General features: G+C 49.9%; 2 protein-coding genes across 2 annotated transcripts in view; one reads left to right on the top strand and one right to left on the bottom strand.

The window, feature by feature from the left end:
* Positions 1–968, bottom strand: part of LOC101939677 (protein-arginine deiminase type-2) — a 143,808-nt gene extending 142,840 nt beyond the window's left edge. Inside the window, exon 1 of the mRNA XM_065575093.1 lies at positions 622–968. The gene's annotated coding sequence lies outside the window, so the exon portion shown is untranslated. The remainder of the gene's footprint in view (positions 1–621) is intronic.
* LOC101953764 (protein-arginine deiminase type-1) overlaps positions 1–12,230 on the top strand; it is a 35,395-nt gene extending 23,165 nt beyond the window's left edge. The window contains exons 10-16 of the mRNA XM_065575094.1: positions 137–244; positions 3,313–3,464; positions 5,902–6,046; positions 7,600–7,693; positions 7,775–7,854; positions 10,103–10,228; positions 11,030–12,230. Of these exons, the coding sequence (XP_065431166.1) occupies positions 137–244; positions 3,313–3,464; positions 5,902–6,046; positions 7,600–7,693; positions 7,775–7,854; positions 10,103–10,228; positions 11,030–11,263 (939 nt within the window). The 3' untranslated portion in view covers positions 11,264–12,230. The remainder of the gene's footprint in view (positions 1–136; positions 245–3,312; positions 3,465–5,901; positions 6,047–7,599; positions 7,694–7,774; positions 7,855–10,102; positions 10,229–11,029) is intronic.
* The last annotated feature ends 466 nt before the right edge of the window (positions 12,231–12,696 follow it).

Genomic DNA, 12,696 nt, shown 5'->3' with positions numbered 1-12,696 from the left:
GCGTGTCCAGCACCAGGGCAGCCGTCACTCGAACACCCCCCACACACGCTCAGCCCATGCCACATGTTCCCACTAGTCAGCGACTGATAGCGCTGCTGCTGTAAGAGACCCCCTCCCCGCTTTCTCCCCACAACAGGACGAGATAGAGTTTGGCTACGTGGAGGCTCCCCACAAGACGTTCCCCGTGGTCTTCGATTCCCCCCGGGACCGAGGCCTGAAGGATTTTGCTTTTCAAAGGATTCTGGTTTGTAACTATTTTTTGAAGTGGCCGAGAACAGACTCTCTCCAGGGGGTTCCTGATCCTGGGGGCAGGGTGGGGTTTGGCCGCTCGGTGTCATCCAGTCTCCTGGAACTCACCGCCCTGGAGAGGGGATGTTGCTCATTTGGGGTCTGCTTGGAGGGTTCCTTCTGACTTTGGTGAGTTTACTTATCGGGTGTCCATGTGCAGATTAGAAGTTCTAAATGCAGAAGCACCATTCAGCACACATTAATTACAGCACACGGCCGAGAAGCAACTAGCATCCATTAAAGGCCCACTGCGCTAACCCTCAGAAAAACTCTACTGCTTGCAATAGATGGGTCAGACAATCAAACACAGGGCAGCAGTCTCCTTTGGCTTACCTCCATTGTACAGGGCCACAACCCCACTCACTTCAGCGGGATCACTCCCAGGTTAGCCTTCGATGTCCCAGTTTGATGCCAGAGGACGGAATCACTCGTGTTTTACATCTGGCTTCTCTCCCTGCAAGGCCTGAACCTATAGCTTCAGCAGGAGAGTTTGCCCTGGGAGGCTGTGTCACGGAGTCCCTGGGCGATGCTCTGGAACTGCTCCCCACAAAGCCAGTTAGGACTTTGGGGAGCCTTCTCTCCCTTGGAGCAGACTGTCTTCAGGGCAAGAAGCTTACACGGCTTCACCTTCCTGGGTCTGACCTTGGAGCATTCAGCATATGCCCCTCCGTGTGCTTCCCACAGCGAGTCCGCCCAGGCAGGGTCCTGGGGAAGCCAGAGGGTCCTGCACCCCCACTTTACAGTCAGACCTGACTCTTAGCCAGCCAGTAAAACAGAAGTTTATTAGATGACAGGAACACGGTCTAAAACAGAGCTTGTAGGTACAGCGAACGGGACCCCTCAGCCTGGTCCATTCTGGGGCCCAGCGAGGGAGACAACCCCGTCTGCCCTCACTTCCTGTCTCCAGCGAGCTCCAAACTGAAACCCCCTCCAACCCCCCCTCCAACCCCCCCTCCTCTGGCCTTTGTCTCTTTCCCGGGCCAGGAGGTCACCTGATCTCTTTGTTCACCTTTAGCTATCCCCTTGCAGGGGGGAAGGTCCCCAGCCATTTGTTGCCAGGAGACAGAGTGTCAGCCATTTATGCACACTGGAGACTTAAGAAATGCATAGGGGAAACTGAGGCACCCACACAGTATTCAGAGGAAACATTAAGAACAGTCCCACTTCGTCACAGGCTGGTTCTAAGCAATGCCAACCATCAACCACTATGTCCCACCCCCCCCCAAGCCTTTCTGCAGAGACGTCTCGCTGGAAAAGAAATCTCTCACTTACTGCAACAGAGCCATCCTGCAGAAAGGGCTAGAGAGCCCGGCTGTTCAAGGATTAATCCAAACAACACTTCACTGAACACAAGACCAAGCCCTGCGCAAAGTTAGAAGCAGACTCCAGGTGCAGAGTTGCTTTGCTCTTTCCTTTCGCAGTTATGTTACACAAAGCAGAGGTCTGGCCACTCTTACCTGAGCGGGGTGTTTGTGCGCGTTTGTCTGTGATGCCTCCAGACTCAGGCGCATTTTGTGAGCGGAGACTGTACTAACTTTCTACGTCCTGTGATGGGAGGAAGGGGGCTTGTGACTACGGATCTTTATACCCTCCCACACAGCACCACCTGTGCCAGGAACAGCACCACAGCTGAACCTGCCCCACAGTCGCTTGGCCTCATATTCTTGGCTCTTGTCTTCGAGGGTTCATGGGTGGTTGGTGCTGGGGGCTCCATATTCCGTCCTCGCCTGGGGACGCTAAGGGGGCCACTTGCTTTGATGGCTAAAACAAAAACACTTTTTAAAAAAAAGGTGGGGGAGGGGGTCCCGGAGTGGGGGAAGTTCCATTGGAGAGGGATGATTGGATGAAACTAAAAAGGGGGTGGAGTCAAGGGACTATAAAACTGATCTCCAACAGCTAGGTACATCAAGCTAGTGCAAGTGTTAGTTCAGATTGGAGCAGGGGAGAAGTGTGTGATGAATTTTGTGTGTGTGTGTCTGTGTGTGTGTGTATCAATTATTTGCTGTCAGTCATGGGGCAATGAAAGCGTGAGAGCAACTCTACAGCCTGGTGTGTGGGGCACATCCAGAGGGTGAGAGAGATGCAAGTTTAGAGCCCTGTTCTGATGACACATTTAATTACAGAGTGGAAAAGTAGGGGGGGAATGAGAAAGAAAGAAAACTGTCCCTATGGCTCAGCAGGTAGGCTGCTGTTTAGCAATATGAGAGATCTGAGTTCAAATCCTTTCTTTTCAGCAGGGCACTAAACCTAGGTTGCTCAGGTCCTGGGCTGAGAGTTATACGGAGACAAGTTGCTCCTCTGTATTTTGTGAATCTTGGCTTCTTGTTAAAATGCCCCAAATGGAATGAAAATTGGAGTCAGGCCAAAGGAAACGCATCACTCGACCCCGCTCACAATGTTTTGACTTTTCGATTCACCAAAAATTCTGAAAAATCTTCATTTTCAGTTCAACCCGAAACAGCCCCTTTTTCAATTGGAATCGCCAGCGAACTGAAAAATCCATCGTCTGCGTAGCTGTACTCATAACCCCTTCTCAGGCTAGTCACCAGAGGGAGTCAGAGAGCCATGCTGGACCAGTGGGGCTTAAACTAGCCCAGCCCAGCTATTTCTCTGATTGCTTCTTGTTGCCTTACACCTCTCCCCAGCTGGGAACAAAAGCCAAGAACACCTGGGAATGGGTGGTGCATGTTCTGCCACTTCAGGGAGGTGCCCAGGTGTGATCTAGATCTAGTATTATTTGGTTTCACGAAGGAGGTTGAATGCTTACCCTCCAATGTTAGGTTTTATTGGGGTGAGGAACTATTGGTTGAAAGGAACAGCGCCCCCTCCTGGCAGGGTCAGGAGAGGAGGGGATTTCCTTGCCTGGAAGGTTGGCTCCTCTGCTCTTCCCCATACCCGGCCTGGGTAAGGATTATTTTAGACGGGCAGGTCAAGCCTTTAGCACATGCTCTGACCGCAGCTCATCACCGCAATGAACAGCGCGCCTAACTGGACGGTGCGTTGTGTTGTTCTCGTCCCCGAAAGGGCCCTGATTTTGGCTACGTGACCCGAGTACCTCCTCGCGGACACGTCTCCAGCCTCGACTCCTTTGGCAATCTGGATGTCAGCCCTCCGGTGACTGTCCAAGGGAAGACGTACCCGCTGGGAAGGATCCTCATTGGAAGCAGCTTGCCCAGGTGAGGGAGGTGCATGAGGTCTTGGTGTGAGAGAGGATTAAAGGTGCAGCTAGCGGAATAAAGGCCCCGGGGGGAAAGCTCCCAAGTGGGGAGACGGAGGGGAAATTTGCAGATGCAGGTAGGTTAATAGCTCACTACTAATGTCTGCAGTGGTGCGACCGTCCCCTACAACCAACACTGTTAGCTTGCGTCTGGAGCCTCGAAAACAGCAGCGAGAATGTTCACATTCCCTCTGCTGTCTGTCACAGTTCAGAGGAACTTACACACACCGCAACTGCCTCTAAAAGGCAAAGTCTTTATCTTGGGAGGGGATGGGCAACAAGATCACACCCCGCTGTTTCTAGCTAGATACCATGCTTATATGGCTCCCGCCACCACAGTATCTGAGCCTCTCACAGTCTTTGATGTATTTATCCTCACAACGCCGCTGGGAGATGGGGCCATGCTATGGCCCCATTTTACAGAAGGAGAACTGAGGCAGGGAGAGCCAAGGTGACTTGCCCAGGGTCACAGGGGATGATTGTGGCAGAGCAGGAAGCTAAAGGCTGGTCAGCCCAGGCTGGCATCTGAACCACCAGGCCATCCTGCCCCGTTGACCAGTATTGCCCCTCGTTTCAGTGGAACACACTTCAGTGGCTTGCAGTTTGAACACACAACCTTAGGCGCCAGCCATCCCCAGAGCGAATAGACTTGGTGACCCTGGAGCGCACTTTGATAGAACATGGTAGCAGCAGGGGAAGAGCCTTATCTAATCCAACCGCCCTGAGTTACAGGAATCGGAAGTCTCCTGGAGCGTTCTTATTTAACAAGCTCCTGGGGTCACGTTTGCTCAGAGACGTGTATTCATAGATTCATAGATTCTATGACTGGAAGGGACCTCGAGAGGTCATCGAGTCCAGTCCCCTGCCCGCATGGCAGGACCAAATACTGTCTAGACCATCCCTGATAGACATTTATCTAACCTACTCTTAAATATCTCCAGAGATGGAGATTCCACAACCTCCCTAGGCAATTTATTCCAGTGTTTAACCACCCTGACCGTTAGGAACTTTTTCCTAATGTCCAACCTAGACCTCCCTTGCTGCAGTATCTCCAAGCACCACCTACAGGTGTTCTGTCCAAGGAAGCAGGTCATGGCTCATCTCACCACCCCCACTGTTACCAGCCTGTGTAGCAAGGTAATATACTTACAGTGCGGGCTGGTGGACAGTGAAGCCTAAGTGGAGGAAAAAGTGATTCCACTTACTTTCGTTATATGGACAGAGAGTGGGATCCCTGCCCGCCGACCTAGGAGACACCTGTTATCCCACCAAGAAAGCATTCTGCTTCAAATCTGCTGGGAGATTCTCACCAGGCTGGCAGCTCTGCAGTACCACTAGATCCTGGTGACATTGTCAGTACCAGGGTCTGGAAGAACAATCCTGCTTCTTGCTGCGGAAGAATTCACCAGCCATGATGTTCGGCTAGAGGAAGGACCAGAGTGGAAGTCTGGTTTTTAATATCCCCACACTTGGCGTTGGAGCTGACCTCCGTGACTTTAGAATGGCTTAACCCAACCCAACCGCCTCCCCCCCCCCCCGATCGGGACAACGCCAAACGATGGAGACATTTGGATCTGAGTTCTGTAGCTTGGGCCCATTTCCCAGTTCGAGCAATGGAAATCTGATTGATCTGCGACCCTTCCTTGCTCCGAGTCGCACTGATCCGAGTGGGACCGCTGGCATGGATAAGTGCTACTCAGTGGGTTAAGAGTGGGACCTAAATTCCCCATATAATAAAGTCATTCGAACTCCACTGTGCATGTCAACCTATTAGAAATCAAAATTAAAATATAGCGTTTACGGGCTTGATTCCCCATTGGCTTGCACCCCGTGCAGTATCGTTTCCCCCAGCGCATGCGTACCAGCTGCTACCATTCTGATGTCTACAGCCATTTTGCACTGGTGGGACTGACCCCACAGACAGCAGGGCAAGGGAGAGGCAGGCCTTAAATGGGAAAAGAGGGACGGCTCAGAAAAGGTTAAACGCCTGGAGCGAGTGGAGGCTGGTTTGCTCTGCTCCGAACGGCTGGTGACTGGAACTCAGCAGCTGTTCCGGGCAGCCTGTACGAGGTGGTTCAGCTAAAACCAGAGGACTGAGATGTGCTTTGTGTAATAAAGAACCCTGCTTTACAAAGAAGTCTGTTCACTGAGATAAACACCCCCGCTCTCCCCCCCGCCCCATGAATCCGGCGTGGCGTTTACGTGGGACATTCAATGGAATAGCATTAAAAGAACAAACTCAGGCATTTGGAAAGGTCAAACAAAGGCATTGTTTCAGAATAGCAGAGTATTGGCTATTTTTATCAAGACAAAGCTCGTTACAAGGGAGGATTGGGAGTCGGGACTTCTGGGACTTCTACCAACTCCTATGTTCTCCCCTCCATCTGAGTTCCCAGGTCGGGCGGCAGGAGGATGACAAAGGCCGTCAGGGACTTTCTCTATGCCCAGAAGGTGCAGCCCCCCGTGGAGCTCTACTCGGACTGGCTGAGTGTGGGTCACGTCGATGAATTCCTGAGCTTTGTTCCGGCCCCCGATAGGAAGGTACCACTCACCAGGTGACGTTTCTAACCAGCCCTTCCCTCCCTTCCAGTCAGGCTTGGCGCTTGGAGAGCATTCTTCATCTGCGTCTCTGGAACCAATTTACAGAGGTTGGGGAGCATTCCTCCCATTTGATTGATGGGGAAATCGAGGCAGAGGGGAGGGGAAAGTGACTTGCCCGAGGTCAAACAGTGAGTCTGTGGCAGAGCTGGGAATAGAACATGAATCTCCTACTTCCCAGCTTGGTACCCTACCTACTAGACTGTACTGCCTCCTTTTAGAGGGGGAGAAGTCGCAGAATATGTGTCTATAATAGTTACACTCTTCCAGCAACTTAGTCTGTAAGCCACATGGATGTACATTTGGCTGTGTTCCATACTTTGAATTCCTCTAGTGACTTTCACCTGCGACTCTCTGCAAACATCAAATAAGCTCCGCAACCCATCTGTTAGGATGGGGAATAGCGTTGCCATTTTACAGGTTAGGGAAACCGAGGCAGAGGAAGTGACTTGGCTGAGATGACACACTGACTTACCTCAAGGGCCAGCATCATGTAATAATAATAACATCTATTTTTAACAGAAAGTCTCTTTGCCTCTGTTACCTGATTCTCTTTGGGACCTTGTACAGCTCCAAGCACATGGCTGCATCCTGATTCTGCGATCACCCCACTCAGCAGAAACAGGCTCGTTACACTTCTGGTTCCAAATGCAGATTTTCAGCCGCAATTGCCTTTCATTTTTCTCATGCTTCCATGGGGGAAAAAGCTTCCAATTCCCTGAAATTCCACCATCACTCATCATTTTGAGGGGGAGAAATCATATGAAATGAAAAGGAATGTTCTAGGAAGTTTGGGTCAGATGCACATGGCTTTAATCGTAATGTATATTTCAGCTCAGTGGTTTGAGCATTGGCCTGTGAAGCTGAGGGTTGTGAGTTCAATCCTTGAAGGGGCCATTTAGGGATCTGGGGCAAAAAATCTGTCTGGGGATTAGTCCTGCTTTGAGCAGGGGGTTGGACTAGATGACCTCCTGACCTCCCTTCCAACCCTGATATTCTATGATTCTAGTAGTGCTGTAATTGGGGGCCAGCTGTACCAGCACAAAGTGATAGATAGCCTGGCCCCAAATCATTTGCAATCTAGATAAGGCAGGTGGGGTGGAACAGGCAGGTCTGTAGCAGAGCTGGGGCTAGAACCCACATCTGCTGATTCCCTGGTCCATTGCCTGGATGTACTAGACCAAACAGCTGCTTGTGAGGGTCTTTTTTGGCCCCAATTTCCCCACTGCTACTTCCATTGGTTCCGCTCCCCCAGAGATAGCAACAGGGGGCACTCTAGTGTAGACAGGATTCCGGCAGCCAGTGGTGGCTGAGAGCATGCTCAGAGCAGGTCTGCGTGAAGGAACGCATCAAGTGCCGGTGAACACCAGTACCTCGGCTGCATGAGCTCTCCCACCATTGTGTCACCAGTGAGGCTGAACCAGGGAGATGGGAGATCTCGGAGGGAGAAGTCTAATGGAGACAAGGCCAGACACTCACTGACTCTCTCCGTTAAGGGTTTCCGGCTGCTCTTGGCCAGCCCCGATGCCTGCTACAAGCTGTTCAAGGAGAAACAAAGAGAGGGGCACGGCAGCGCGGCCCAGTTTGCCGGTGAGTGGCTCAGTCAGGACGCCTTTGGCACTCACAGAGGCCGGCCGGTGGGTCTCACTTGCTGTATTCCTTTCCTCCCAGGGCTGGAGAACGTGCAGACCATAACAATAGACGAGATGCTGGCTGATGAGACCCTGAGGAGTGACAGTGAATACGTGCAGGTAGGAGTGGGGAAGAGGGAAGGCCTGAAAAGACCCCAGCAATACCAAATGCAGCACCCTAGAAGTCCTATCAGGGGGGAGCCGTGTTAGTCTGTATCTACAAAAACATGCATCCGAAGAAGTGAGGTTTTTACTCACGAAAGCTTATGCCCAAATAAATCTGTTAGTCTTTAAGGTGCCACCAGACTCCTTGTTGTTTTTCTAGAAGTCCTATGGCTCCCCCCTATTGAAAGCTTGAGCAGATCAGCTCATGGGCTTTTGTCCCAGAGTCACCTTGGATGTGATCCATGAAGAGGCTGAGGTCTGACCGGGGGGGAGAAGGGGGTGAAGTTCATGAATTCCACCAGGTGCAGAGGGTCAGCTACCCATACTGAGTAATGCTCTTCATCATCATCACGGCACACCCCAAAAGGAGGTCGTCTCCTTGCAGATCAAGACCCCCCCCCCGGTCGATCTCTAGCTAAATCCTGAAGATGTTCTAGGTAGATGGTCCGATTAGGTCCATCTTCTCAAATTAACCTCAACATTCCCCACCTCCTCTGTGCCTAGGGTAGCCCACAGTGAAAATGCCAAAGTCAGGGCAGGTTGCTCCCAAAACTGGTGGTTAACACTGTAGTTAGACTCACCAACCAGTCACAAACTGTGCTCCTGATCCCCCCCACTGCTTATCAAGAAGCCAACCAAAAAGAAATCACACAGCCCCCTTTCTTGCATTCCAGTCTCAGGTTCCCAATCAGCAAATAGATGCAGTAAAGTGAGAAGTTATTTAAAACTCTACTCAGTATACAAAATGTTCTTCTGATCCCCAAAGGGCCAGCCACATTACCAGATCAATTCTAGTTTGGATCTTATCCAAGATACCATGCTGCCAGCCAATCCTTTTGTATCTAAAACTAAACGTTTATTATAAAAGAAAGGAAAAGAGAAGAGAGTTGTTAAATGGTCAAAGCTATCAGATACATAATATGACTTCAGAGTCTGTATATCAGGTTCATAGCAGCATTGGTGAGTTGGCTGGCTTGTAAAGTCCCTCTGGAACACACCCAAAGCTTGGATGGGTCTATCAGTCCTTTGTGCAAAGCTTCAGATTGTAGAGAAGTTACTCCAGAGGTGAGAAGCAGGAGTGAAGATAAAATGGAGAAGATGCAGCTGCCTTTTTATATCCTTTGCCATGTGGCTTGAAAATCCTTTGTCCCAAACACAAACTCACAGCACATGGGCATGGAAAAGGTCTTGGTGTCCCTGTCCACAGCCGTGTCCTTGTCCCTGCATGTCCTGCTGACTCATAGGTGTAGCCCCTGGCGTCTCTCAATGGGCTCCTCGTAAAGCTGATTGTCCTTGATGGGCCATCCAACAGGGTAGATAGTCCTGATGCCAATCTGTCTGGGGGTGTCACCCCGAAGCACAGCACAAGTTTGAGATACAGCTATATCACCCGTATTTATAACTCACGATACAAAGATGATACATACCTATAAACAAGATGATCATACTTAGAAAACCATAACTTTTCCTCCGATACCGTACACGGCGTACCTTGTAAGATCATGGCAATTTTGTAATATTGGTATCAATAATATTATAAATGGCCATACAGCATCACATCCTCTACCTAAAGACTACATATGCGACATGTCTGAGGGAGGGCATCTTTTATAGCACAGCAAGGGGAGATTTCTAGTGGCTAGCAAGTTACAACCGTCAGTGCTGTAACAGCGGCTCCAGACCAGGTGCTGCATAGAAAGGAGAGCAGAAAAGCACAGGGAAGACCGGCTGCAATGGAGCAGTGGTTTAAAGCATCTAATGGTACAAAAGCAGCGGAGAACATGGTATCTGGTGTCAGGGGGCCATGTGCAACAACATTCAGGTGGGGGGGGGGCGGTGTGGACAGGGGAGAATGAGAGGCTTCAGGGGTCCTGAGCCAAAGCTCATTGATCTGAACAGGAATCTTTCCATTGAACACAATGGGCTTTCAATCAGGTGCCTCATGGAGTTGCTATGTTGTGTCCTCTTGCTTCAAGCTGATAACAGGGATGGACAGTACAGTGACTCCTGACAACATCTAGAAGGGGTAGAATATTTGCCCTGGGACATGAACGTATCCCAATAAAACTCCGCATACAGACTTCGGGGTTACCTGCACGTTTGTCGCTGCAAATCACAAACAGCAGAAATACAGCGCTTTCGCGCCACTCTTCCCAACTGGCCCATAGTCACCTCCCTCCTCTCCAATCCTTTCTTTCCCCAGAGCTGCATTGACTGGAATCGACATACTCTTAAGGAGGAGCTGGGACTGACTGAGCAAGACATCATTGATATCCCTCAGCTGTTCGTGTTGAACAGTTCTCGAGCGGACGCCTTCTTCCCAGACATGGTGAGGGGACCGTCCTGCTTATGCAGTTGCTTATCATTTCTGTTCCATCCTCTGCATTGCCCATCAGACTCCTATTCCCCACTTTGCTTCCCCCACCAAGCACTCGGTCCTTATCTTCCATAATTTCCCGCTCTTTCTCCTTCTGTCTGGTGACCTCCTGAACTCCTTCAGCTCCCAGGCCCTCAGAGAATGGGACTCAGACAGAAAGCAAAAGAGACCTCCCCACTAAATGCAGGAACGTTGAAAGGAGAGCTGAGCAAATGACAGATTTTTCAGTTCTGTGGTGATTTAGAAAAGTCAGGGGGGAAACCATTTTGGGTCAGACCAAAAAGAAAATTATTGACGTTTTCAGCACAGAGTAAAAAACAATGGTTGAGGGGTTGAAGGAAATGTTTTGTTCCACTCAGAACGTTTCATTTTGATTTGGATCATTTTTAATTTTTGAAAAACAACTTAAAAAAAATAAAATGAAAGGAAATTTCAAAGCAAAGAGTTGTTTCAAAATGAAAAATGGAAACATTTCCATGAGGAAAATAGCAAAATGAAAAGTTTTGATTTTGGGGGGATTAAAGATTTCTTTTTTAATGAACAATTCTATGAAATCAACACAAATTCATCAACATTTCAGTGTTACTGAATTTGCATTTTTAAGTTAAAAAAAAAAGTTTTGGTTGAATAATTGAGCCCAGCTCTAGCTAAGAGGGTAGGACACAAGCGGTGGTTACATGTAAAAACACTGGAGATGCTCTCGTGGGACCATGTCTGGCTGTTGTCCATCTGTCCCTTTTCTCCTGGCTGCAGGTGAACATGATCGTCTTGGGGAAACACCTGGGCATCCCGAAGCCGTTTGGGCCGATCGTTGACGGGCGGTGCTGCCTGGAAGAGAACGTTCGCTCCCTGCTGGAGCCGCTGGGCCTCGTCTGCATCTTCATCAACGACTTTTTCACCTACCACACCCTATCCGGGGAGATCCATTGCGGCACCAACGTCATCAGGAAACCCTTCTCCTTCAAGTGGTGGAACATGATCCCCTGAGCAGAGGGGGTGAAACCCCAACCCCCTGCTCAGCACTTTTGCCAAACAAGGGAACATGGGACCAAGCTGATGCTCACAAACTCTGGACAAGGGCTCCTGGAATCTGGCAATCTAAGAAGTTTTGTAAATAAAGAGAACACCATCCAAGGAAGCCCTAGACCCTAAGCTAGAAGCCCTAGACCTTAAGCTAGAAGCTCTTTCTAGCATGCCATGCCTTCATTACTCTCACACACCTGTTCCTGCCACTGGAATTAGCGCTCAGGTGCTCTTTAGAGGTGCATGTTAATCACAGCTACCCATACAAAGTGGTACATAATGCACAGCTGCACGGCCCAATTATTACTTTGCATTTTAATATCCACCACAAACTCAGCACCTCCAGTGAATCCTTGCTTCAGAGCGGGGTGTTTTAACCATAAGCCTGGTCTCCCCTCTCCCACACAGTGCCTACCTCTGTATCCGTTTCAAAACCTACTGACGTCGTTCCAGTATTATGGTCCCTGATTAGGGAGCCCGAACTAGGGAGCCAGGTCTCATTCCCAGCGCTACACGTGGCCTGCTGTTTGATCACGGCCAAGTCACTTCCTCTCTGTGTGTCTGGCTGTAAAATACTTCCCCTCCTTCATACGGTGCTTTGAGATCCAGGGCTGAGAAGCCCAATGGTCATGCAAAGTATTATTTTGAAACTATATATCCTGAGAGCCAAGAAGAAAACAGCTTTCCCCCTAACTTCCCTCGCAGGGCAGTGATTTTTAGCTGTCATAAAATCTCATGAAGAGTTTACACTGGTGTTGCAGAAGGACTGCTTAGGGCAACACAGTACATGACTGTGCAGTCAGGATCAGGGCATTTCAACTAGCTGCCAGGGCTTTCTCCAAATGGCTCCTGTTTCCCATATATTCTTCCATGTTGAATTTTGGATGTTGTAAATTGTTGGTAAGAGCTAATTTATTAATTACTAACTTGTCTTGAGTGTATTTGCACCTTATTGGGGCACAGCCTGGATTATCAGCAGGATTTGAACTCAAGACCTTCAATTGCAAAGCAGAAGTCTCGCCCACTTGAACCACAGTATGAGCTCCATCAGCTGATAGCAGTAGTGTGACACTTTGGGTGTTCGCCCACACCAGTAAGGGGTTGTGTCACCAGCCTCCCTGTAACCCTGGTGCCTCTGTGCTATGCTACTTTGGGTCAAAGCCCTGACCCCAGCCGCACTATAACCTTACCAGGGCTTCTCCCAGCCTGGGTCCTCCTAGCAGAGTGACCCCAACAAACCTTCCAGTCCCGAGTCTCCCCAAAACCATCTCCCCTACAGAGTCCAGTCCTCTGCCTGGACCCTCACAACAGTTCTCAAGTTTGCTGTCTTCAAACAGACAGAGCCCACCCCAGCCTGTTAGTTTGGCCGAGGACTCACACTAACAGCTCTGAGCTGG

Source organism: Chrysemys picta, chromosome 21 (genome assembly GCF_011386835.1).
Source record: "Chrysemys picta bellii isolate R12L10 chromosome 21, ASM1138683v2, whole genome shotgun sequence".
Lineage (NCBI taxonomy): Eukaryota > Metazoa > Chordata > Testudines > Emydidae > Chrysemys > Chrysemys picta.
This window is presented reverse-complemented; position numbering and strand designations above follow the sequence as displayed.